Source organism: Coffea arabica, chromosome 6e (genome assembly GCF_036785885.1).
Source record: "Coffea arabica cultivar ET-39 chromosome 6e, Coffea Arabica ET-39 HiFi, whole genome shotgun sequence".
Lineage (NCBI taxonomy): Eukaryota > Viridiplantae > Streptophyta > Magnoliopsida > Gentianales > Rubiaceae > Coffea > Coffea arabica.
In genome coordinates this window covers 9,975,537-10,002,500 of record NC_092321.1, presented here as the reverse complement: position 1 = coordinate 10,002,500, position 26,964 = coordinate 9,975,537, and the positions used below count along the sequence as shown (strand labels likewise).

The window sequence follows — 26,964 nt, the reverse complement described above, 5'->3', positions numbered from 1 at the left end:
AGTGTCAGTAATTTATGTTCATGATAGAGCAGCAGCAATTGCTGACAATGGTTTTGGAAATCTCGAGTTTGGTCAATTGTACCCACAAAATAAATATCACAGTAGCTGGGAATATAAAAAAATAGATTAAAAAATGTGTTTATGATACAAGCGAAAAATTTTTTTAGAAAAATTTGCTATCCAAACATAGCCACAGTTTCTGATTATTTTGCATTCTCAAATAATAAAAGACACAACATGAAACAATACTACATGTATCCGTAAGTAAGTCAGAGGAGAACGATTTTGGTGTTGACTCTTTGTAGGTTTCTAACTTACCTTTTCACTCTTGCAACAAAATAAAGGTAAAGTGGTAGTTGTTTTCCATGACTATTGATGGGTAGCAAATAATTACTTTTGCAGAAAATGTTGGAGATTAGATGCATAAATTTTTGGGATAATTTCAGGAACCTCCCCTGAGGTTTCTGACAGTCTCACTCTCCTCCTTTGTAGTTTCAAAAATATCACAAACTTCCCCTGTAAGAATTTAGGTCCCATTTCTTACATCATCATGGCCAAAAAGACTTAAATACCCTCACAAGTCAGCTAATATTTCGTGATTATCAGGACAAATACATTCCAACTCACGTAATTACTTTTTTCTACGCTATATCTAATCTCCCTTTTACATGTATACATAGTCAAACAACTAACACCTAACATGATGTACATTTTTTTTACACCTAACCATTCCAAATTTATGCGTACCATTACACTACCACCTTTTATAGGTATACACAGTCAAGTAACTAACATCTAACATAATGTATATATTTGTAAACTGATTGTACCTCATAAATCACTCCTGTGTAAGGTGTTTATAGGCAAATTAGTATTAGTCATGTAGATAAAACTACATACCCACTGCAGCTTGTAAGAAGATGCACAAGTGGATCAAAGCACCAATAATCATTCCAAATGTATACATACCATTGCACTTTGCATATTGCTGTGATGACTAATTGCAATATGCATGTGAACAAATAACTTCATGTTCAACAATTTCTATGCATGTCGATAACATGGTGTATATTATTTCAACCAAATTGTACATTCACTAAGTATTTATATACATGCTACTTATTGAAGTAAACTACCTCTCTACTAAATATTTAATGCACTCTCATAAGCACTAATGGTTGATTTAATATGCAATTGGAACAAATAACTATCTAGTAAAAGCTTTTAATATAATATTATTGATGAATAACATATTGTATCTGAAATTATCCCTTTTTTCTAATTTATTTTTTATTTTTATTAATTTTCATTATTTCACTAATATAACTTGTACACTTATCTCAGGGGCATTTATGGAAACAAAATTCCCTCTCTTTTCTGAAAACACTTTTTTATGTTCACTTTTGACATCATGGGCTGATTTTGTTACAAAATCCTAAACCTCAAGGGAGGTTTGTGATATTTTTAAAACCATAGGGGAGGAGAGTGAGACTGTCATAAACCTCAGGGGAGGTTTCTGAAATTATCCCTAAATTTTTTGAAGTAACAATGTAGTAACACTTTTGATGAGACAAAAAGGTAGCTAAAAAAAATAAGGAGGCAATTAAAAAAACGTGTTAATCATACAATTTTTTTTTTTTTTCACTCTAGAGGAAGGACGGGTTGAGTGATACTAAGCGAGAGCCCTGAATCCAAAACCTCCCACTTAAACAATTTTTTTTAATTTTTGGCAAATAATAGCTTAGCCAGACAAATCTAATTTTATTTCGACAAAAATTCTCTACAAATTAAATTACAGAGAGTAAAATTTTGTAAAAATAATTTAATGCACGCTAAAACAGTAGTCAAGGCTGAAATAAGATATTTTATTTCATGAACCCGTGGAAATAGTTCTTTATTATAACTGCAAGTTCTATTGGATGCATACACATAGAGTATGCTTTAATCACTTGTAATAGTAATAATAATTAGAGGGAGCAGCTAAGTTGGAACCCTAACGTCCAAAATTAACACCTTCCTTTCAATAATGACTTGCATTACTCGCGTCAACAGTTGCTGTAAGCGCGAATTCTTTCACGGTGAAAGAGTGTAGATTTAGCATTTAAAATGGCAAATTCAGAAAAATAGAAAGAGGCCCCAACTACAATTTTGGCCCATACCCCAATTGAAATGATGGGCCGAACTCCAAAACGGCTAAACGTGTCAAGTTTCCAACTGACATGGTAGCATACTCAACAGCCGAAACGTGTCAAAATTTTCTGACCCCAAAAAAAAAAAAAAAAAGAAACGTGTCAAATTTTAATCAAAGCCTAAACTTTAAAAAACAGATGACTAAAAATGAAAAAACCTCGTAACTGGTTGCATTGTCCTGAACTTCTTCAAAGTGGAGATACCAGACACGAGATTACATCACCTGATGAAGATTGTAATCTGATGACACATTCTCAAGCATAATTTTTGCAAGGAAAATTAACGGGAAAAGTTACAGAGGTCAGATTTTTGATAGATCGGTCAAATTGCATGCATTCATTTGTTGTACTGGCAATCTTTATTCTAGTAATGCCCTGTATGCTTATTTTTTATGATCTAGTTCTTCTCTTTTCTTTCTTTTTCCCTCCCAATTTTGTGGTGTGTGTTGTTAACAATTTCTTTTCATTGACCACAGTGAATATGAGGAGTCCATCTCTGGGGAGAGTTGAATGAATGGATTATCATAAAACGTTTCTCATTTTCTGCAGTAGTTGGAAGCCGCCTAAAATCTTGATAGTAAAATTTTGAGAACCCGGATAGATGGCAGAGGCATGCATAGCTTTGTTGTTGGATTAGGACCTAGTCAGTGGTCAGGGATGCTCATAGTCATTGGTACTTCTGATAATTTCATGGTCATCATGCAATTAACATTTCTCACTGTGTTTTCCGTTTGTGGATTTTTTTTTTAAAATTCTACATGTATGGTGGATTTCAAAATGAATCCAGGCCTCAGAACAAGTTTTAGAAAGTTGGCAGCAAAGAGATACATCTGGCAGAGTTGTAGTGTACATGTCACTCTCTCAAAGCTCATTCAGTTATCTCCACCATCCAGCCACCTTAATTGCAGGATGCTTTGGTTTGCTGGCTGTAGTGCTCTCCATTCTCTTGATTCTCCAACATCTTAGATCTTATACCAATCCAGCGGTTAGTTCTGCGAGAAGTTGGCTCATGCTTCTATAACAACTAGTACTACTACTTATGCAGCATTTTCCACGGAATGCTTTGATTCACATCCTGTTATTTGTCTGACTGTTTCCCTTCCACCTCTTATTATAGTCAAGAATATGCACGGGACTAATGTCTTGTTGGCTAAAGAGCAAAGAGAGTGCAATCTGAGTGAAGAAAAGACTAGAATTGATGTTCCGGAGTAGCCATTGTCCTCGTAAAATCTATATTTTCTTTTTCCTTGCAGGAGCAAAAGTGGATTGTAGCTGTTTTATTCATGGTTCCTGTTTATGCAACAGAGTCAGTAAGGATCTCTCTACCTTGGAGCGTTGCTTCTGTTCTGCACTTGTTACTTAGTCAGATCTTTGTTCAAATTTTAAGCCATATAGCCTTTTTACTGACATTTTGCTGCTCTTGATCTATCCAAGTCCAAAGTTAAAGAATCACTTTACTACCTTCCATTTGCTTGGTGAAGTGTCACTTATTATAACTGGAAATCATGACATAACGGGGCTTATGTTGAGAAGTAAATTTCATTTTATTGTCAAGTTTATGAATTTATTCTCTCCTATCTTTTCTAGATTTTATCACTGTGGAATCCAAGTTTCTCCCTGGCATGTGACATCCTAAGAAACTGCTATGAAGCATTTGCACTTTATTCTTTTGGGAGTTACTTGATTGCATGCCTTGGTAAGAGAAATTTTTAGCTTTTTCAAAATTAAGCATGAAGAATGGTGCAGATGATTGCATTCTGTCTTTCTAGCTTCCTGATCTAGACATCAAGAATTTAGTCTTATGGTATGAAGATTTTCTTTTTTTTTTTTTTAATCTATTTTGGAATTGCCAAGATAAAATCCCACATTAATTTTCTGTGCAGTCAAGAAATATGTCAACATATTAAGTTTCTCTAATACTCAGCTTTCTATATTATGCACCTTTTGTGAAGTTTTTGACAATGTACGCACTAAAAAGATTCATCTTCTCTAAAGTTTATCTCTGAAAAGCCACTCTGACAAATTACTTTCTCTATAACCTCTGGCAGGTGGTGAACAGAAAGTCATAGAACTGCTGGAAGATGAATCAAGACAAATGAAAGAGCCATTACTAGAAGGTGAGGAGAATCCTGAGTCAAAAGGAAGAAGAATTTGCAATTTCATCTTCCAGCCTTGTGTGCTTGGGAAGGACCTTCTTATAACAGAAAAATTTGGTCTAGTACAATATGTAAGTCAAAAAGAATAAATCTCCTGACTGTGTTGATTCTTGTCATTGTAAATCTAACATCCTCGCATAGTTTGCAGATGATTTTGAAGACTGTTTGTGCATTTTTAGCTCTTATCCTTGAGCTCTTTGGAGTGTATGGTGATGGGGAGTTTAAGTGGTACTACGGGTAGGTATCGTTTAATGGTGAGAATTTTCATTTTCATAACAGAAAGTTCGACCATCTCTATTTTATATTGTTTTATTAAATTCTAGAGCACAAAAAAATGTGATTCCTGGACCTGAAACATTATTACTTGCTATATTGTCGGAATCTTCAAAAACTTCTGCTGACAGTATCCTTAATATCAGTATTTTTAGTGCTTTCTTCAAGTTTAGGTTGCTTAAGAGAGTGGTGATTCATTAGCTCAATAGTTTATGCAGTGAGTTCAGATACTCACTTCAATGCAGTGGTTTTGGGATAGTCACTCAATGCTTCTGCAGGTACCCATATTTTGCAGTGGTTTTGAACTTCAGTCAGATGTGGGCATTGTATTGCCTTGTTCAGTTCTATAATGTAACTCATCAAAGACTTCAGGCAATAAAACCCCTTGCAAAATTCATTAGCTTCAAGGCAATTGTTTTTGCTACATGGTGGCAAGGAGTAGGTATTGCATTGTTGTGCTCTTTTGGTTTTCTGCCAAGGGAGGGGAAGTTTCAGACAGGGCTGCAAGATTTTTTGATCTGCATAGAAGTAAGCAAGTCGTCGCTTCACTTTGTATAAAAGCAATTTTCTTCTAGGAACCAAGTTAAGCAATTGCAACTTCTCTTTTGATATTTGTTATTTCTGAACGTTTGGGAAAACACCTAAAATGTCTGAAGACCTATAGCAGACTCCAGAAAGCGATTTTTGTGTATGAATGCTATAGAATGAGATAGCAGATTAGTAGAAAACATACCATTCATATGTTGTGTCGAAATGATGTTTGGCCACACTGCATGCTCAATAATGTCAGGTGCATACGCTATTAAAGAAGAAAGGGTGAAGTTTGTGGTACTAAGCATTGCTGCACCTGCTCTGTCACATAGATATGGCCATTGTCTTCTAAGTACTCCTGGAATATTTGTCAGGGAAAGCGAATTTATATCTTTGATCCGACTTTTAATTTAGTTTTATGATATTTTCCTAAATATAGGTATTGATTGGACTTTCTAGTATTTCTAACTATGAGTGTTTGAAAGCAAGTGGAGTCAACATTTATTATTTATTTGGCCATTTTTGTAACATATACCTAGAGAAACCTCATTGACTTGGATTACAGAAGATTGGCATATTTTTAGCTGTCAGATTTTTTAAACTTCTTCCTTTTATTCGTTTTTCCCTTCTGGGTTTTTTTTTTTTACATTTATTAACATGCTAAGTGAAGATAGTTTATCAATCATATAAAACTTGTCAGCTCTTTTTCATTCTGTCCCTGTATAAATACGCAAAAAAGACTTTCTCTGTTGCTTTCTTTATTGACATTCTTGATTTCTCATTTTAACAGATGGCCATTGCAGCTGTCTCTCACATGTTCGTTTTCTCAGCCAAGCCTTATCATTTTATTCCGGCTTCTGAGCACGGGAAAATTACCTCCCAGAAAACAGAAGCAGTGGTGAAGATAGAAGAAGACGGTGAAGTAAAACCAACTATTCTTGAAAAGACAGAAACCGAGGTAGAGGCTGCTGGAACAAGCGTAAAAGAAAGTGTCCAGGATATTGTTGTTGAAGGAGGTCAAAAGGCGAGAATCTTTACACTTGTCCATTTCCAATTCTAAACAAATCATGCAACAACCATTTCTTTCTCTGTTAAAATCTTGATTCTATTTTCACTCTACAAGCAGGTTGTCAAGGATGTCGTCTTGACCATAAACCAGGCAATCGAACCTGTAGAAAAGGGTGTGATTAAAATTCAGGAAACCTTCCACCACACATCAGTTTCATCCAATGACAACAAGGAAAAGCCAGAAGTAAAGGTTGAAGAACATGAGCAGAATGTCATGAGCGGCGGATAAGTATAAATTTGTAGTTCATAACCGCACTAACTGTGTATCCACCTTTTTATTTGTAAGTGTTCGACGTTTCAAAGTTCTTTTGTACAAAGCAGGGTGCCGAAATGAAGGAAAGCTTTTACTACTGTTTGTTATTACTCGCAGCAAGACAACAACAATTCCCTCCCATTTAAGGGAATGAAGGAAAGTGTGAGAGAATGTAAAAGTTAATCTGGCCTTTATCAAGTTGAATGCTATAACCCTTAATAAAATGGGAACTTTTTAATAAAATGTCAGAGAAAGTGTGGCTGCTGCTTAAATCGTTGGAATTTATGTCACTAAACCATTCGCATAGTAAGTAGATTGTCTGTCTCGTTGAGCTCACAAATTCAAACCATTGGCTTCTTATTCCTAGTATGAAGAGATGATCTTGAAGGGTTAAAGTTAAGATGAAAGTTAAGATGAAATGAAACAAAGCATTTGAAAACAAATTTAAGTAAAAGAGCTTTCTCAATCGAGAGTAGATTATACTTAATGCGCATCGTAAACAACACGATGATAATTGAAAAAATACATGATCGTAAACAACACGATGATGATTGAAAAAATACATGATGTAAGGTGTGAATTAAAAATCTAACCCCCTAACTTCAACTCGTTAAATAATATAATGAAATAACCTAATGAAATAAAAAGAAAAAAAATCATTCTCAACCATCAGCCAGACTATATAGTCTAGCTTAGGCTAATCTACGTTTTAAAAAAAAAAAAAAGTTTAGGCTAATGTACCATATAGTTTTACCAAACTCTAATACTTGATTACTCAACTCAAGCGAATAAGCTCAAAATCAAGCTAATTTTTTTAATGGTACTACAGGATATGTTTTTAATATCATCTAAAGTTAGAGTATCATTTTGTACTTTTTAATTTTCAAATTTATCCTAAATGACAAGGGTAAATTCATCCCAATTCAATGAAAAAAACTTCCCCACAATTACCAGCGAACTATTAATTGCACAGACATTAGGGTGTGCCTCAAGTGCTAGTATCTAATTAAGCAAAGCTGAAATTTCAAGGTCAAACTCAAATCAAGTAGAAAAGAGTTCCATATAGCAGAGCCAAGTTTAGGCTGAAATTGGGAGGCAAAACTCAAATCAAGATTCAAGAAGAAAAGAGTTTAATGATGTAGAACTGGATTTACAACTTTGCCCCCAGCGTCGTCCCCATCGAGCGGGAGCTTCGGCTTCCCAGTCCCCTCCTCCGTTTCAAGAAGCCGCTTTCTACAATGTGGCCGCCACTATTTTCAAAACCAAATCCATAATCGTGGCCAGTCCCCGCCACCCCTTCCTCCTTCCGCCACCATGATTACTGCTATCGTAAATCCAATCCCTCCATTATTTCTCTCCAACTTATAAGAAAGTAAAGCGTCCAAAACTTGGGTAATTATGCTAACCGTTCGATACGCTCGCCAAACCAGGTCCTCCTATCTCTACCCTCTTCCCCTCTACTTATTATACTCCACTTCCTCCGCCGCCGCCTCCAAACTACAAGCCCACCAAGCTATCCTACCAACTTCACCATCTTCATCCCCAACGTCGCCAGTTTCCTCCTTTTCCCGCGCCGAAGTACATCAAGCGAGTGATGTCTTATTGCCATTCAAAGAATGGTTTTTGTCCCGGAAAATCCCATTACTGGATCGAATCTTCGAGATTTTGCGGATGGACGATAACGCCGCCGCTGAGGCTTCCCTCTGCCGTTTGAACCTCAGGTTATCGGAGTCCTTAGTTCTCGATGTATTGAATTATGGCAAATCCGACAGGGATTTGCTTTCTTGTCTGAAATTTTTTGATTGGTCTGGGCGGCAGGTCGGTTTTGAGCACACTCGGGCGACTTTTCACGCGATTTTTACCATTCTTTCCAAGGCTAAGCTAATGTCTTTGATGCTAGAATTTTTAGGGAACTATAAGAAGCAAAAATATGTTCAACAAGGGCGGTTTTATAGTACTTTAGTGATTGGGTACTCAGTTGCGGGCAAACCTGAGATTGCACTCCAACTGTTGGGTAAAATTCGCTTTCAAGGAATTGACTTGGACGATTTCTCTTACCATGTTTTGTTGAATTCTTTGGTTGAACATGGCTATTTTGATGTTGTGGATGTGGTTGCCGATCAAATCAGACTTCGTGGATATGTGAATGGTATCACGCATTCCATATTGGTGAAGAGTTTTTGCAAGCAGAAGGATTTGGATAGGGCCGAGAAGTATTTAAGGCAGTTGATGACGGAGGATGTGAATGGGAAGGTAGCGTTAAATGGGATTCTTGTGGCCACATTTGTGGATGCTTTGTGTAAGAATAAAGAGTTTGAGAGGGCTGGTATGTTGGTGGAGGAGCTGAAAAAATTGGGTAGTGTTCCATTGCAGCCTGCCTATGGTGTGTGGATTAGGGACCTTGTTCAAGCTGGGAAGTTAGATGGGGCATTGGAGTTGAAGGCTAAGATGGAAACTCATGAGTATGTCCCGGATATATTTCGGTACAACAGTTTGGTGTCTAGACTGTTGAGGCAGAATAGACTGGAGGAGGTGTTTGACTTGTTGATAGAGATGAAAGAGCAGAACATAATACCTGACGGGTTTACTATGAATGCTACATTGTGTTTTTTTTGTAAGGCAGGGATGTTGGATGTTGCAATGGGGTTGTATGATTCGAGGGCAGAGTTTGGTCTTTCCGTGAATAGCATGGCTTACAACTATCTTGTAAACAGTCTCTTTGAGGATGTGACTATTGATGACGCCTATCAGGTACTAAAAGATGCAATTGAACAAGGTTATTTCCCTGGTAAAAAGACTTTTTCTATCATTACTGACGCTCTCTGCAGAGAGAAGAAGCTTAATAAGATGATGGAGTTGGTTCTTGTTGCTCTTGAGAAGAATTTTGTGCTTAGCGAATCGATCTATGACAAGTTCATATCCGCTTTGTGTAGGTCCAACAAATTGGAGGATGGTTACTTGTTACATGGGCAGCTCAACAGATTAAACAGGGTACCTAGCAGGATCACTTATTTTAACTTGATTAGAGGCTTTTACCAGTCTGGTAGGGGGGATATTGCTGCTAATCTACTAATAGAGATGCAAGAAAAGGGTCACATGCCAAACAGGAAATTATTTAGAGCTGTTATTTGCCATTTATGTCAGATGGATGATCCAGAGAAGCAGTTCTTCAGATTGTTGGAAATGCAACTCTCTCGCTATGAACCTACCTGCAATTTTTACAATTCCTTCATTGATGGAGCTGGGCATGCTGGAAAATATCATTTGGCTAGACATGTTTATAAAATGATGGAGAGAAGTGGTATTATACCAAATATGAGGTCTGACTTATTAATGTTGCAAAGTTATCTAAAAAGTGACAAGATCTCTGATGCTTTAAATTTCTTCCGAGATTTGTTGAAGAGAACGAAGATTGGGAAAAAGCTATGGCACACGATGATTGTTGGTCTTTGCAGAGCCTGTAGGCCAGACTATGCCCTGGAGATCTTCTGGGAGATGAGGGGAAACCAATTGAGACCAAGTATTGAATGCTATGAAGAACTTGTAAAGTTGCTTTGTGCTCGTAAAGAGTATTATGCGGCTTTAGAAGTTATTGATGATTTGTCAAAAATTGGTCGCCCAATGTCATCATTTATAGGGAATGTACTACTTTTACATTCTTGTAGCTCTCGTGAACTCTTCAATGCTTGGTATAATTCACGAAATCTGCAAAATTTGACAACTCATAGTATGGCAATTGGCAAGCTAATTGATGCCTGTTCTGATTCTATTGGAGGGGACCAAGACATTAATGCTATGGAAGAACTGATCCGACAATGCTTTCCTCTTGACTTGTATACATACAATATGTTGTTGAGAAGGATAAGCTTAAGCCAGATAAATCTTGCCTATGAATACCTTAACCAGTTACGCAAAAAGGGGCATGAGCCAAATCGATGGAGTTACGATATAGTAGTGCGTGGTCTTCTGAAATTTGGTCGGATTGCAGAGGCTAGAAAAATTATGGAAGTGATGTATCGTAAAGGATTTGATCTCACTGAGCGAACAAGGCTATGTGTGTAGCACATACTAAGAAGCTCTCCATGGAGGACAGCAAAGTATTGATAAGTTGTAGAACCATTTTTGAGCTTGTGAGTTCTTATTTACTTCCTTGGAACAAATATTTCATTTGTTGTACGCTACCCTTCAAAATTTTTCTGCTAGCAGGAAATGAGGAAAAGCCTGATAGTTTAAATTTTTAAAAACTGCTGGAAAATCGTGTTAAAATTCACTTCTTGTTGTATTCCATCTCACAAGTTAAGGACAATTAACTGCAAATTTGAATTCAATTTCTGCAGTTGATATTCTTCGGTAATGATACAAGTCGCTCTTTTCCATCTTTTCTGCTAAGATCTTATTTGAGTTCTAGGTTGTAGACATGTGAGAGAGAGAGAGAGAGAGAGACTCAGAAAAGTGGTAAAACAAAATTAGTGGTACCTTTAATTGAAAGTTTTTCCTTTTGTGAAATGGAATAAGAAGCCTTATCAAGTTGTGGTTATCAATGTGAATGGTGCCTTCTATGGCAAACTGTGTAAATACTAGATACCAGCATACTGGAAAGAAGAAAAAGCTCATATCACGACACAGCCTATATTTGGAGGAAAAAAACTTCTAGTAAACAACAGAAATTGCACATGGGTATATCAATTTTGGCTTCAGAAAAAATGAACTAATCCTGCAGTTTAAGAAGAACTAATCAAGATCTTATTTTCTGGAGCAGAACAGTTCAGTGAAAATTAATCTAGAATTGTGGAGTGATATTTAATAGCTGCTTTAAGACTTTAGAAGCAAGGTGGGCACGTGGGACTGAGAATGAAGGTACAAATGTTGGCATACACAGAATAGTTGATTACCTAGTATCACAATGTGTCTAAAATAGTTTATTTAACGAGAATCATACTTGAAATCTAAATGTGATTGCCATTCAAACCATACCTAATTCTTGGAACTTCAGGCTTCAATATTTTTGAATTATAGTTTCTCCTTTCAGCTCTATATATATTTTTACTGTTTTGAACTGAATTTCATGCTCTTCATGTACTTACTCTGAACCCCATTAGAAATACAAGGACAAGAATTGTCCTCATGATCAGTGCATTTTACTGTTGCTAGTTGGGGTAAGGCTTTCTTGAGTTTCGTCCTTAATATCATGTTAGGTTTCAGTTATAAATGAGTGGTTCACTTATTTTTGTCACTCGTTCTGATGTATCATGTAATTTATCTTTCTTTTCCTGATTTTCTGCAGGGAGACATTTCTTTTCCTACTCAGGATTTGCTTTCTGTTACAGAGGCCTGAGGTAACTTGTCAAAAAGACTTCAGTTAAAGAAAACTTGTGAATTTTATTAGGTTACGACATTGAGAGACATTGTAAAGCTGTTCATTTAGAGGTCTAACAGGGGGGCACATTGGAAAGGACAGTGCATTGGGATTAGAACCTCTGAGCACTATGTCTAGTTAGAATTCTCCTTTCTAAGTACTTTTAAACTTCTCAAGTATTTCTGAATCTTGCAGTGCATAAGGAGGTTGCTGATTGTAGGTGGCCTTAGATAAGATAATTGAGTAACAAGTGTATCTGTGGTTTATAGAGGGGAGGAAGGAAGGTTTTGTTTTCTTTTTGTTTTTTTGTGTTTTTGTTTTTGTTGGGGAGGGGGGGGGGTGTGTTTTGTGTGTTTGACATCATTTTGTTAATATTACTACTGCATTGTCCTGTTTGCTACAAAAGCCTCGAGCAAAACTTCATGATGGTTTAGCAGCTCCTGCCCGGTCTCAAATCAAACTTAGTACTTCATGTGCTACTTGTTATCTGAAGTCCTTTGGATTTGACAAAGCTGGTACAAAAAACCTACTACTGTGGCTAGTACCTTTTCTGACATCATGAAGAATGGAATTTAGTTATTACATTGAAATGTGAAGGTTTGTAAAGGAATTCATATTAGACTTAATTTGTATTAATTTTGATAAAGTAAAATTGATAAATGTCCCGAGTGACTGAGGCATCAAAATAAATGGAACTATGACACTGTATCTTGCTCTTCAAATTTGTGCGTTCAATAAGACTATGATCAATATGTTTTTCTTGTTTTAACAGGGTGTTATTGCTGCTAATGGGCACATTTTTCTTTGTCCTCACCAAAATCATCCCATTTCCAGCTGATGGAAAATTAAAGTAAAAGCTGCTGGCCTTGAATAGATGAAAGGAGATTTGCCTCTGAAGCTTAGTAAAAATTCTTGAAGCAGGTCAGAAAGTAAGAACTGATCTCTTTATCTATCGGTATATGTATGTATATATGTACATGTAACCTGGGTGTGATACTTCTAGGAAAGGGCAACAATGTCGTCTCGTCATAAAGTAGACAGTGAATCCTGGAAGAAGGAAAGATGTGGGGAACTTCTAGGAATTTTCTGTGTTTTGATCATGTCACAAGAAGTGGGATTTTACATCTTAAATCTTTTAAGTAGATGAGCAGAAGGCTTGGAACTGGTGCATGATCTTGGAGATTCAAAGCCTTGCTAGGAGCTGAAACTAAGACAAGGTCAGAATTGAATTAGCTACTCTGACATTCATCTTTTTGAGAGAAGATTATAGAGTGGGGGCAAATATATGGACCTGTTTACTGCTCTGATAACCCTCTTTAACTCACCTGAAGTACGGCATTTTCTGTTCCTGATCTCAGATAGCGGTTTGCTAATCCTTAGAATCTTCTTTAGATGGAGCTATTTAAGTGAAGAATTTGAGGATCAAAGTGCCGGTGCTTATTCAGGATAGTCTTTGATACGGTAATGATCTGCAGCCAATGAGATGTTGCTGATATTGAAGGCCTGGTTTGACCATATAAAGAGGGATGAGGTGAGAAGAAACAAGGAATAAAAAGATGTAAGAGAGGACTAGCATTGTGATTGAACCTAATATTTTAATGAAATATGGAAGTTTGGTTAAATTTGTTGATGAAATGAGACATAGTGGTTACTTTATAATCGATAAAACATCTTTTTTTATTAAAGCTTTCTTTTGATAGTAATTGTTAAGTAGTTGAAGTATACTGATCTTGTTATCTTAAGGGCATTTGCCCTTTGTGTTCTTGAAGGCCATGCTATTGCTGCTTCCCAAGTTATTTGTCATGATTTGAATCTCATTCCTGATAGTTTCAGCACCCAATCCTCCTTTTCCTCTGTATTCAGAAAAGAAATAGTGAATTTTACTATTCTTTTTTTTTCCCAACCTTATCCTTTTTTTTTAATTTTTTTTTCAGCATGAAAAAAGTGGGATTTAAGAAGCGAGAAATGGGAAAGGAGATTTGAACCTAGAACCTTTAGGTCGTGAGACCTCAACTTTGCGTTAAATTATGGCCTCTTTTGTAATAAATTTTACTATTCAATAACAACGTTCTAAAAAAAGTATTTTATAATATAAAGTATTTTTTTTTTTCACTTTGAGGTATTCCAACCTTTCCATCAATATGGACAAGTTGAAACAGCGAATTATTCAGAGAACACAAGTAGCGGTTGTTTGAAAAGAGTTAAGATGAATGGCAGCTATATTGTTATTACTTCTTGAACCTAAGATTTCTTACACAGAAAAAGACAAATGGTTGGGGGAAGGGAAGATGGAGAGGGATGGGATAATGAATAGATGATGTACTAAATTTTTTGAGGGAAATATGACTCTGTACTGTTGCAAAGCAAACCACTGAATTTACAGGGAAGGAAACCTTTGCAAATATCAAATTTCGGGAATAAATTCAGTCCTTTAAGTTTTGTAATTTGTTATCCACAATTAGCAGCTTAGTGATTTGGTGTATTTATAAATCTTTAGATCTCTTATTCTGTTGCATGATTTGTGCCTGTTTTTTTGCCATTAATGCATATTTAATAACATGAAATTTTGAAGTTAAAAAAAAAAGTGATTGATGTGCACTCAAACGTGCTAATAAATTGAGGGAATTTTTTTAAAAAAAATGATAATAAATTAGTGACTAATACACATTTAGCGCACAGTTTAGAACTGCGGTATAACAAGCGGCTGAATTGGGAACGCATCAAGTTGGAGGTGTCTACTAAAACTTTTAAAAGAAAAATATTCTTATCAATTTAAATTGGGCAGATCGCATCGGGTCCAAGCTGGTATAGCTCCATATCCAAACCCTCGACGTGTTGCACTGGCAACCAAGCCCGACCCGCAAATATACATGCAAATATACATTTTTCACTCCTATCATCTGAACGAGTTCTTAGGGGTAACTGCTTTGCAAAAATACGCTGCCAACATCCTCTAAATGTTCAGCTCGAAAGTCAGCCGCTTTGTTATATTCACGGAATACATTAATTATTGTCAAAGAAAGGCAAAAGCATTTGTATCTTTGATTGCATTTGAAGGCTCCTCCTCTAGGGACATATATATGTACTCGTTCGTTCTTGACATTGCAATAGCTGCACTGGAATCTGATCTCATATCTTATTCTTCGCCAAATGAAGACCATCTCTAATTGCTGCAAGCTTATGGAACAAAATATCTCGACTTTGTACTGCCACCATTACCAATGATGCGATGCTCCTTGGAAGATTTGAATCCTGAACCTACTGATATATCATATATGAATATTGCATTTTGCCAAAAAGTAGAAAAATATATAGATAATCGAAAAAAATGCATTTTTTTTTTTAGATATACAAATTGACAGATTTGAGTAACTAAATTGGTTGCTCCCATTTTTGCCATTCGAAAGATAACTCCAAAAAGATTGATTACATTTATGCATGCAGGTGTCTCTGGCATTGTTACAACAAAGTCAGTAGTGTGTTTGCAAGATACAGTGGGCTAATAACACAGGTCAACACAAACGAAAAACATACAACTGTATTACCAACAGTACGAGGTGCCATGGCTGGGTTGGTATAATTTTGTACATTGAACAGGATAAATACAGTATGCCGTATCGAGCACAAACATACAAGATGGTTAATTGCAAGACGCCATAAGTTCTCATCCATCCTGCCCGGGGCAGCATGCACCACAACAAGTGTAGCAGCCTAGGCATGCCAAGGAACCGCAGAGTTGCGTTAGGACAACTGCACACTGGTCATTCAACCGTGAGCATACTTTAATACAGCACATGCAGCAGCAGTAATCGCAGAGTTTCCCACAACAGTTAGATGCTGCCTTTACTATAAGCTCAGCTGCTTCTGGAGGTTTAGTTTCATCAGATCCTGGCGGAATATTGTCAGCTGTAGCCGTTAAGTTGCCAAAACCAACTCCAAGGTTCCGTTTCACTATTATTTTCTGAGCCTTTGGATCTTCAGCTCTTTGAGGATCAACTTTCTTTGGAACCTGCTAGAATCAGCTCCAATTAAACAGGTGATAACTTACCATCATTGGAAAGTATAAAGCAATGAAAAAAAGAAGTCGAGCAATTAAAAAACTTGTAATTTAAAGCTTTTCTGGGAGTAACATAAACCTGTTTTTTGTTCACCGTGTCAGTCTCAAGCAAGAGTAAATGAGTGAACTCAGAAATTACAGAATTCTGAAGGCTCAATTTTGCAATCTGCGAATAGGAAAAGCAACTCCGTGATGACTTAGTACTCAAAAGTAACTGGAAGATCGCGATAATAATGGTGAACTGCTGAGCAAACTCAAATGCTGAGGCTCTTTTTGGGCAAGCAAATATAAGCAAGAAGGCCAAATCCCCGAAATTTTTGCAGAAGAATCCAGATGATGATACAAAATATATATATATCTTCCAAAACCTTTTCTACATCAATTCTTGATAAGCCAAAATTTCATCGCACTTTCCTTGCAACAATTTGTTAATTACACCTCTCTCATAATATATTATAAACAGAACCAGTAATTAGCGCATATGGAATTAGTTTATAGTCCAATTCAAATCAACTATAAGTAACACAAATTAACACACCCATTATTCAACTATTATGAATTTTCAATTCTTAATTCTAGTTCTTGCAAAATTAGGATATTCAACTAACTTAATTTTCTGCCTAATAGATTTATGATTCATAGATAAATTACACTTTACCCTCCTATGGTTTAGCATACATAGTGTTAATTAAGTTGGGTAAATAAGTACACCAACCGGCACACAAACTACAAATGCAGGTTCAACTCTCAGAATTTAGTCAGCAAACGTGGAAATCCTTTTCAGCACTTATCAAACATGCACCCAACATTTTATAAGCCTATCAATGCTAATTCATTGGACCTATTTGAAGGTCATGCAATCCTAATGTCAGAACTGAAATGACCTTTGTCTCAAGCTCCTTATTTTCTGCAAACCAGGCTTCTGCTGTGAGTAGTTCAATCTCTTGCTTTGCTTGTACCTGCTAGACATAAAACAATTTGTCAGAGGGTAGCAGAGAACTTTTGGACATATCACTCCCTTCATACTTCAGTTCTAACATACTGTGGAGAATTACTTCATAACTCTTGGGATCAACTATAGTAGGAAACTAAAAGCATTATCTACATGAAACATCCAGGTGGTACTTCTTGAAGAGTTGGCACCTTTCAATTTAATAGGCACTTGCTATCATAATAACCCTAGTATCGTATCTTCTCTTTTGTTCATGTCGCATTTGTTTTGAAAGTATTATCCATCTTTGATATTGTTTTCCATAAAGCACTTAGCAGTATTGGGTGCTTGATTAATCAATTCAGAAGTTAGCATCCCATCAAACAACAACACGGTGAGCTTTAACATAGATATCACTAGAACAAAACAAATCTCAGAATGAGACCTTCAACATTCTTTGTTACCATATTTTTTCACAGAATGAGCAAAGCAAATCTAGGCTATGAATGATCCCTGCACATTCCCTCAGAATTTCAGCCGCTATGGGTCTGCTTTTTCCTCAGAACTTCAGCTGCTTGTCCAACTTATGACACTATAAGATAAGAGGTTCTTAGCCCTAATAGGACAAGGACTACCATTTTCCCTTCTCTTCTTTTTGTATTTTCAAGTATCTCTTTCTATTTCCATTGGCCTCTTTGGCTGGACAGGCTGTTAAAAGAAATACATGCAAACATATTAATGCTTGCCAATGTCATGGACATATATCAAGCTTGACCTTCAGTTGAAGACCTTCCAGTCTAAATTAAGAAAAACTGAACAATTTCATAGAAGAAAAGTAAAGAAATTTTGTAAAATTTTATAACTACTGATCTTTTGCTTTTGATAGCCGAGGATTTCTTTTTGTTGGACAGATCTGAAGTAACAAGGCCAGTAAAAATAAGATGTTAAATTTAAAATAAAAACACAAATTTCAAGAACAGGATAAAATAGAAAGAGAATCTAAGCTACAATCTCTAGGTGACTAAGGGTACATTTATATACAGTAGCACACCAGATGTCTGTCTCACCTTGTGAAGAGGTATGTCCTTTGCATGGTGTAACTTCAGGTCTGCAGAAAAATTGCTTATATCTGCAAAGATTCCTGAAACTGCAAGGGCATCAGGGAATGTCCCCTGATACCTCCCTGATACTATCAACGGGCTTACAGATGAAAGATCTGGAATTCGAGAAGGATACACCTATGATGTTTATAAACAAACTTATTAAACAACATGGTTGAACTCCAATTGATAGGACAACCTGTCTTGAAATTGAAGTGAACTAATGGATAACAGATATATGCAGACACAGGATATCCTATCAATTTGATGTCAGGTAGTCCTATCAATTGATTAAGCAATGGGTGCCAGATGTATTCAGACATGGGAGATGCAATCATACCTCAAATTCATCAAGATCACCCACATTCTCCAAGGCAATATTCGCCAGAATGATGGATGAAGCTCTAGTAAATAAGCCTTCTATTCGAACGTCGATGGAATCTAACAAAACACCAAGGTGTATTACTAAAAAACAGAGGCGTGAAATTTATTTAGGTTTGTCTAATGAGTGACCTCAAGACACTAGTTAACTGCGCCACAAAGTGTTAGTCTTTTGGACAAGTAAAGTTAAACCTGGCAACTGTCTAAACCCAGGGGGCCAATAAATGCGAGTCCCTGGATTATAGATGGAAAAGTGTGTGTGTGTGTTTTTTTTTAATTTAAGAAAAGTCTATTTTGTGAAAAGGGTATATCTCCCTGAAACAAAATCATTAGTATGATAATTCGACCTGTCCAAACCTACAAAACCCAATTCTCAGTCACTGCTCACAAAGTACAGTGATTCCCCTTTCCATTTTAAAGCACAAATTCTACTACAACTAGTTTATTCCATCAACATAATTTTCATAGGTTCTGCTGTCAAAGCTTCCCCCTCAGCAGAAAATTTTCTTCTAAGACAATATCAAAACACAAAGCATACCTGCATCATAAGAAGCATCATGGTGGCCACGGCCAATCATCGCAAGCATCCGAAGGAAATAATGGTTACAGAATGAACCTGAAAAGTGTCTGGAATTAGAAGGCAACAAACAAATAAAAGCTCATCTGTTAGAATAATTGGTTGTAGTTCATCCACCAGAGAAACACTGATGGATTACATGTATATTCAATCATTGGACTCCAAAGTGTCTTGCAGAAACATGACCTTTGCCCTCTTAAAAAGCAACCTCGATATGGTGCTTTTCTTTTCTGAACAATCTAGAGGCATCAATTAGGACAACTTTGAGCTCTCTATTGAATAGCAGTCCAGAGCAGTGATTAAAGGAAGATAGAACTCTCCACCATAAGGCAATGAATACAGAGAGAAGCCACATTACATAGAAGGAAAAGGAATCACTTAAGTATTAACCGAAGAGGTTACTCCTTAAAATTTGTAACAAACCATTAGATGATAGAATGTAAATAATGCAACTACAAAGGATTACAGTTTCTTCTTTTGGTTAACTTATATGCACAACAGCATAAGTGTTGACAAACAATTTACATTTTACTACCATGGGGGAAATGTTGAAATTAATTTGATCACTCAGGACATAACACGCTGATCTGGAACTCTTGTATGGTAGGCATGTTAGGGGCTACCACCTTGTTCATCTCATTTATTTCAACTGCAATTGAACTTTGACATGGTTAATGCCCATTCTCTTCAGTCTTTAAAATTGAACAACAAAAGAAAATGAATAAAAAAAGAAGCAAGCAGCATAAGAATTATGCACTTCCTAAATGACTCAATGACAAATAATTCTGGAGAAATCAATTTAAATTGTCAATATCTAATAATAAGCCATATCTGTTTTCCTCTTTTCATTGCTATAACAAGGTATGCTGCTGGAACAATGCTTGTATGAATACAATGGCCGTGCAACATTTTGGCTACTGGAACCCAATTTCTAGTGTATTCTAGACAAGGATTTCTCAAGGAAAAAAATAAATCAGTATTGGACCAAGTTTTAAGAAACACCTTTACGGGAGGAGGAATTGAGCAGTTAGGATAAGGAAAAGCAAGTGTTTTTCTCCTTGATATTGTATTAAAGCTGATAGACTACAAGTGATAAGCAAATAATCGAAGATAAACATACCTATCCCAAATGTATAAATTCGTGGGAACATTTTTCTCTTATCCATCAAGCGACGTTTTATAACATCACAAATGCGTCTCTCATCTTCAACGGCGCCATCGGTGATGAGAAAAATAATAGGAATGGAACTTTTGGTATCAGATAACATCTCCATTGCCTGAGCAGAGAAATTTGATATAAGAGGAACTTCTCATAAGCACGGGGACACAGTAGACACAAACATTCAGATTTCTACAAACTTAAGGTAAAACTAGCCCAATAGGCACATTTGTGTACCAATCCCATGAGTCAGCATGCAACCATACCACACACATCTAAGCTTTAAGTTTTTGTACCATACAAACTCTAAAAAGAATGTCAGGGATAGAAGATTGTCATTAAGAAATACATATACATATATATAAACATTTTCATGTCAAGATTACTCAGTGAAGCTTTGTCACCAGATGATATTCTCAAAGATAAAGGATGTAGTACTCCTTCTAAACCTATTTCTATACAAATGGGAAGGTCATTTGTCATCTGTTTAAATATTGTGCCTTGACACAACAGGTTTGAAGACATTTTGAAGACATTCTTCAAGTTGCAATGACTGATGAATATGTACAGGAATACCTGAATCTCTTGGTGGTTGCATTACTCATCCAGTCTTAGTTGAAAGCTTTTTCATTAAAGTGTCTTTATTGAAATATATGTTTTATACAAGTATTTATGATGCTTATTTTGTCAAATCATGGCCATTGCTTCATCACTCTTAACCTCTCACATCTCAGGATAAGAGGTACTTAAGGTGCTACAGGGATCATTCTATGTTGAAAGCTTTTTCAAAATAAGGTTATTGAAAGCTATCCTTCATACAAGTATGTATGATGCTTATTTTGTTGAACGAAGTCATGGCCATTACTTCACCACCGTCAACCTCTCACCATCTCAACGTGGTTTTGTTAGGGGAAAAAAGTCAAGGAAAAACTGTCTATTGTAATCTCTATAAAGGGTAAAAATCTGTCAAAACCATGTATACAACACTGAAAGAGATAGAACCAAAATTGACTCAAATACTGAATTAACCAAATGAAGCAAGCTTTACTGACTTATCATATGATTAAAGGTTCCTCTAACAATTTCTTATATAACATCTCTAACTAGCATAGGTTAAGAAAGCGTGGCAATTCTTCTATGGATCTGGCACAGCAACTTTAAAATGTCAGCATTTCACCAAAGAATTGTCCTAAAAAAGACCAATCCTTTTTCGAGCGTTAAGACAAACACTGTTTTTTGGAGGTCTAGATAACTAGTTTATGTACTCTGTTTTAGAAACAAAAAATCTCGCCATGTAGTTTGGTTATGCCAAATGTTAATGTTGACTGAAACATTAAACTTACATGCACAACATATGCTCTTCCATTGAATTATATTCTAGAACCCATTTAGATATGTTGAATACCCGGCATTCAAATGGATAAATAGTAATCAAATAAAACCTAATTCTCCAGAGAAACACCCAAAAAGAGAGAGAGAGAGAGAGAGAGAGAGAGAGAGAGATATAGCTAGAGGGATGGAATATGTATACATTGCCAGAATATGTGAAGGTATACTTGTGCCAGAAAAGAATTAAGACCTGAGTCAAAGGAAGTAAAATATTTGTACTGCCGCCTGCAATAAGATTCATGTTAATCCACTCAGTGACTTTCTCAATAGCTTCTGTGGTAGCTGGCACCAGTGTTGATGAGAATATATAAGTTTCACCATTGAATGCTATTACATTAAATAGGTCCTCAGAGTCAAGCTTTGACAGAGATGAAAGAATAGCATTCTTGGTATCATCAAGAGGCTTTCCCCTCATGCTTCCACTTATGTCTATGACGAATATCAATGTTTTCTTGAAGACCTATGAGATATGAGTAGAAGATCACATGAATCCAATTTTTAAATGAAAACTTCATTAAGCATTCTCAAAAAGTAAAAGAAACTTAACAAGCAGAGGATGTAATGGAGCTCACATATCTCACTCTCTCTCTAGAGCAGATCAGTCCAGCAAAGTGTGGGAAACTCTTTAACCTATTGATTCTTTTTTGTTGAACATATATCTATGCAACTATATATGTCTATGATATTACAGTTTAACAGTAGATAAGACCATGTTTACGGATTAACCATCTAGTACTCCAAAAACCTTTTGGCCTACACAAGTCTCCACAGCTCTATATGTGTATAATTTTACAGATTGCAAGCAGATAAGACCATGTATATAGGATTGAATAACCTTCTAGTGGTTTGACAAAACATCCTGGTATTTGCTCCTTTAAGTACCAATATGGCTACATTGCAACCAACAGTAATTTTCAAAAGACAGAAGAGAACCAGTGCTAGTAAAAAACAGAAGAGGAATTAAATTTTTAATCCAGGTCAAAATGTCAAAGCTGACCAAATACGTTCTTAACTGGTGTCTAAGGTAAAAGCCAACACTAAGAGTGAATCAACAAACTTTGCAGCTTCAAGTACGTTATTATGCTCAGTAGTTTCACATACAACTTTTTTCACTTCATACACAATCAACGTATTGCTTTGTAATAAACAAAGAAGCACATTAAGGGTACATAATGCCAGATGACCCCATAAAAGAGGATATAGAAATAAAAGCTGAGCTTTAGATTTTACATTTTGACTCAATTCATGACCTAACCATTTGGATTTCAAGAATGCATTGCTTCTGTAAACAACTCTGACAACTCAAGCACATCCTCATAATGACAAGAGCCAAGTGGAAGCCAGTCAGATCGTAAGTAGTGCTACTCACAAACATTTTATATTCTAAAGAAAGTATCTTAGACTGTATCCGTGCAATATTGATGACACGTTAACTTTTGAATCCCTTTTCTCAGGTTCTTCAGTTCTTTGTCAGGCATTTAACGTCTATTGACAACATCAAGAGAAAGTGAAAGTTAAATTCAGAAAGAAAAGAAAATTCAGTATTCTTGCTCGTGATTGGTCACTTCCGATGCATCCTGAAGCATGTTTAAAGTTGCAGCAAGATCTTTATCTCTTATAAAGTACATCATTTATATCTTGGCATGAACATTTACGTACATATGTAGCCATAAAGACCATATGACCAAATTAGAAAGCAACCATGAGACAAAGGTAACACTTTGATACGAGAAGAAAAGAATAAGCTAAGTGGGACAGAAAATTATCAAATTATTTGCCTAATTTGAAATTTACAGTCAGGGCTGAAGGTGCTCTTGGTATCCAGAATAAACTACCATGAGCATGATCATGTACCAACTGTCTAAGGAAGGCACACCGAAAATAGTTAAAAGAAATTCTTTTGTTCTCTTCTTGCCTTTCAGAAGTTAATTGCAAAAGAAAATTTCTTTCAATGTCAAAAAGCCAAAAGGAAAGGTGCTCAACCAACCTTTCTAGACTGGTTTCCGGGAAAAAGATAGAAGCAGAAAGCTTCTCGTCGATCAACGTCAAACAGTGATGGAGATTGTAAAAGCGCACCACCATACATTTGACTGGTAGAAATCTGCAATGACAGATAGAGATTTGCAAGAGATGAGTTATCTAGAGCTGAATTCGTGTTGTATAATTTTGCTCTGTGCTTTCATTTTGTTTTCCATTTTTCTTCTTCTTCCCAAACAAAAACACCATAATGTCTGATTTTAGAAGAATGAAGTACTATGCAACTTACATAAACAAAAGCGGGTAGGGCCTTACATTATACGTAAAGATGAAGTCACAACTTGACCATGTAAGAACTTCTGATTCATATGAGAAACCCAACTGTCCTGCTTGGCGCCTTAGCTCCTAGAGATGCCACAGTTCATTTTGTCAGTTAAAAGTTTGCTCAAAACTACATCAAATAACAAATTAACCTAAGTAATTCTTTACCTTGAGAGGATGGCTGGTTGTCTTGCACAAAACCTCTGTTTCTGGACCACAATTCACATTTAGGTGTATCTTTTCCTTTTTAGAAATTTTCTTTCCAGCAGGTGTGACATAGTCAGGGAAACTAAAGGGAATATTCAAGGTGAACTGGCCATCATGATATGATAATTTCTGAGACCATTTAACCTTAACAGAAAGATTTGATCCCCCATCAACCTGAAAAAATAAAATAAAATAAAATAAAAATTGTGCGTAACAGGTAACAGGTAAAAATTAAACAATAAAAATCACAAAATGCGCATAGGTTCACCTGTGGTATGGTAAGAGTGAAGATATGCGGCTTTAAAAAGCACACATCTTCAGCTTTGGCTCCCTTCTCTGCATTTCTTTCGTCGTCCATAGAAATTAATTGAGTAGAATATGATTTTTTGGGCACCTCAACCTCGACACCTAGAATTGAACCCTGTTAGCCAAATAATTTATTACTTGAGAACAAACAACCATCATTGTTTCACTTCTTGTGAAACAGCAAAACATTCTGAGAGTACAACACCTAAAATCTGAAAAAGCATGAAGATTATATGCATGTCAAACCAAACAACTAACTGGGTTGCAACTCGTCAACCCAGAAGGCAATATTCTTAAATTGTGATGTCCTTCTAAATGCTCAAGTAAGTTAAAAAGGAGCAATTTAAGGCAGTATCCATTAGCCGTATGTATCAAAACAAGGAAAGCTTTCTGCAATGAAACTTAACAGAAAGCACCAGGATTGCAATTTTTGCATGGTCATAGGAGACTAAAAGCTTGGCGCACATTTCCTGAAGTCGTTGAACTATGTTTGTTTGACATTAGCATGTTACCGTTCTGTAAGCTCTATGAGATTACGACGTTGAACTTGAAAGAGACTTGGTTTGATTACGTATACAATTCTCAGACCGGCCGTTTTTTTGTTTTTTTTTGAGCTGAGCTCGAGCAGCTTGATTCGTCCCTCCCATGAAAACAAGTAACACGTGATCAGGGGTAAAAAAACACATGTTCAAAAACTTCTATCAAACAGGAGTTCATCTTTTTTCCTTTTGTGAAAGGGGGGTTGTGTTCACCTGTTCACCCATAGGAATTACAATACGACAATCACAGCCGCGGCTACCCATGACGCAATGCACTCGCCAGGAGCCGCTAACGGTAACGAAAGCCGTGTCCAAAAAGCAATCAACTTCCAGCGAAACGCCGTTCATCTGGAGCGGAATGAGCGCGGGAGGATCGCACCTGCCGTGCACGTGAGGCTGATAGCTGGGAACGTCAGGGTTATCGACGATAGCCGGGTCACCGATGACGGCATAAATCATGACGGCCGTGGGCAAATACATCTGCTGGGGCGTCTTGTCCATGGGCATGATCGGCTTGGGAGGCGCAACAGCCCTATCTTTCCCAAAGTAGATTCGCTTCGAAAGCCTTAAGCCGTCCTCCACGGCCCTCGCAAACTCCTCCGCCATTTGAACAAAATCGTTAAGCCGCCCCACCCGATAAACCTGAGATTTTGGAGTGGAAGCAAAACTATAAACGGGGAGAAAAGGAAATGGAAGAGAACGGAAATGTGAAGAGAAGATGGAAATGAAAAAGATGTTTTGCTCAAATGGGATCTCGGAGAAAGCGATGAAGCGTTAACGGCTATGTTGGTGGGGTTTGATTTGATTTGATTTCTTTTATTCTTTGGTTGGCTTTGTTTGTTTGTTTTTACTTTTTAGAGTTAACTCTTTTTTTTTTTTTTTAATATATTAGCATGTAAATGTACCTCTGGTTGACGAGCGCAAGCAAGCGAATGAAAGCCAGCATCTGGATCGTTTAATAGTTGTACGTAACTTAATAAGTGAGTAATTAATATCCCAACCAAGTCCGCACAACGATAAAGTTGCTTATGAAAATAGGCTAAGTGGAGCTAATGCCAGCATGGAAGGCTAGCTGTCCGAGTTTATCCAGACTGATTTGTATTCTTGGACATTTGCCGAGTGTCCGACTGGACATTTGGCGAGTGCCGGGGCTGGACAACTAATACCCTGATCAAAGATGAGAAAAATGTAAGAAAACATAAATTTATTTAATGGTCGATGCACCAAGACCCATTTCTCCATTATTACGAGGAAACATTTTATTATAATAGCAATTACTAAAAACAATAATGATTTCTTGGAAGATTGTGCTAGTATAGATAGCGTTGAAATAATATAATGATTTCTTTGAAGATTGTGCTAGTATCGATAGCGATTTCAACGCTATGATATGATAGTGAGACGTAAAATCCAACATCAGCCGAAACAATTTTTTAAGAATTTGTTACCCCACCTCTCACGTGGGACTCCTCCTTGTTTCTAAGCCGTAACAATTCCCAATATCAGCTTCAACGAATTATGAAGGTCAGGAAAAGCACCGAGAACAATGTCTTCGAGCGTCGCGACTACCCCCATCTAATCGTCCCCGTGTTACACTAACTCTCAGAAGTCAGAAGATCATATAGAGAACACCTCTGACTTCAGGTAATTACATGGTAATACTTGCGTCTTTCGAGTGAGACGCGGGGCTGGAGCGGTTGTCAGAACAATCGCTCCGAAAAGTGTAATATCATTTATATATGATGTAACATTATCTGTACAAGATGTAACAATAGAATAACAGCGAGTAACACTAAAACAATATTTTTATGGGTCTCACACAACGTGAAAATCGAATTACAAAACGTGATTTGAGCCGCACAAATTTTTGAGGCCTCATCTAGGCCGTGAACTGCCTGGTCTGACAACCGCCCAGGCCCTCATCCTTTGGAGTGAGCTCCAAGTGAACCAAAAGTTTGCGGTAAACAGAAGCAATTGAAAAGGAACTGTGATGCGCTTTTGTAGCTCTGCAAATCTTAAAAAATAATAACCAGGAAATTGCCCCATTTATTAGGCCTGATCCTCAATACCGCACGATTCATTTATCTCTGCCATTTGCCTGCTTACTACATGAGAGTACTTCTTTGTTATCTCAACATTAAGCTGTGAATAAAGCATCTACCAATCCATCAAATGCAGATTACGGAAACAGCCA

General features: G+C 36.6%; 3 protein-coding genes across 12 annotated transcripts; 2 read left to right on the top strand and 1 right to left on the bottom strand.

The window, feature by feature from the left end:
- The first annotated feature begins 2,309 nt into the window (after positions 1–2,309).
- On the top strand, positions 2,310–6,567 carry LOC140009473 (protein LAZ1 homolog 2-like). 4 transcript variants are annotated; one of them, XM_072055147.1, is made up of 10 exons: positions 2,313–2,490; positions 2,666–2,862; positions 2,977–3,174; positions 3,443–3,499; positions 3,777–3,885; positions 4,238–4,416; positions 4,494–4,582; positions 4,897–5,146; positions 5,940–6,173; positions 6,276–6,567. In XM_072055147.1, the coding sequence occupies exons 3-10, from the start codon at positions 3,040–3,042 to the stop codon at positions 6,444–6,446; spliced, it is 1,224 nt and encodes a 407-aa protein (XP_071911248.1). In that variant the 5' UTR covers positions 2,313–2,490; positions 2,666–2,862; positions 2,977–3,039; the 3' UTR covers positions 6,447–6,567. The 4 variants fall into 4 exon arrangements, with proteins under 4 accessions (XP_071911249.1, XP_071911250.1, XP_071911248.1 ...); XM_072055148.1 differs by lacking the exon at positions 2,666–2,862 and having other exon boundaries at positions 2,310–2,490; XM_072055149.1 differs by lacking the exon at positions 3,777–3,885 and having other exon boundaries at positions 2,312–2,490; positions 2,666–3,499.
- Positions 6,568–7,543: 976 nt separating this feature from the next.
- LOC113693661 (pentatricopeptide repeat-containing protein At1g71210, mitochondrial) lies at positions 7,544–13,461 on the top strand. Of its 6 annotated transcripts, none has more exons than XM_027212254.2 (5): positions 7,544–10,600; positions 11,755–11,806; positions 12,599–12,747; positions 12,830–13,043; positions 13,219–13,461. In XM_027212254.2, the coding sequence occupies exon 1, from the start codon at positions 7,869–7,871 to the stop codon at positions 10,530–10,532; it is 2,664 nt and encodes an 887-aa protein (XP_027068055.2). In that variant the 5' UTR covers positions 7,544–7,868; the 3' UTR covers positions 10,533–10,600; positions 11,755–11,806; positions 12,599–12,747; positions 12,830–13,043; positions 13,219–13,461. The 6 variants fall into 6 exon arrangements, with proteins under 6 accessions (XP_027068055.2, XP_027068053.2, XP_027068054.2 ...); XM_027212252.2 differs by having other exon boundaries at positions 13,185–13,461; XM_027212253.2 differs by having other exon boundaries at positions 12,599–12,755; positions 13,185–13,461.
- Positions 13,462–15,234: 1,773 nt separating this feature from the next.
- Positions 15,235–25,800, bottom strand: LOC140009472 (uncharacterized). Of its 2 annotated transcripts, XM_072055143.1 has the most exons (14): positions 25,676–25,800; positions 24,984–25,412; positions 24,194–24,346; positions 23,887–24,099; positions 23,713–23,802; positions 23,408–23,521; positions 21,611–21,880; positions 19,993–20,149; positions 18,834–18,911; positions 18,255–18,355; positions 17,882–18,052; positions 16,768–16,842; positions 15,963–16,049; positions 15,235–15,838 (listed from the first exon to the last, which is right to left on the bottom strand). In XM_072055143.1, exons 2-14 carry the CDS (start codon positions 25,374–25,376, stop codon positions 15,491–15,493), a joined length of 2,250 nt encoding a protein of 749 aa, XP_071911244.1. In that variant the 5' UTR covers positions 25,377–25,412; positions 25,676–25,800; the 3' UTR covers positions 15,235–15,490. The 2 variants fall into 2 exon arrangements, with proteins under 2 accessions (XP_071911244.1, XP_071911245.1); XM_072055144.1 differs by lacking the exon at positions 25,676–25,800 and having other exon boundaries at positions 15,235–15,835; positions 24,984–25,632.
- Between the last annotated feature and the right edge of the window lie 1,164 nt (positions 25,801–26,964).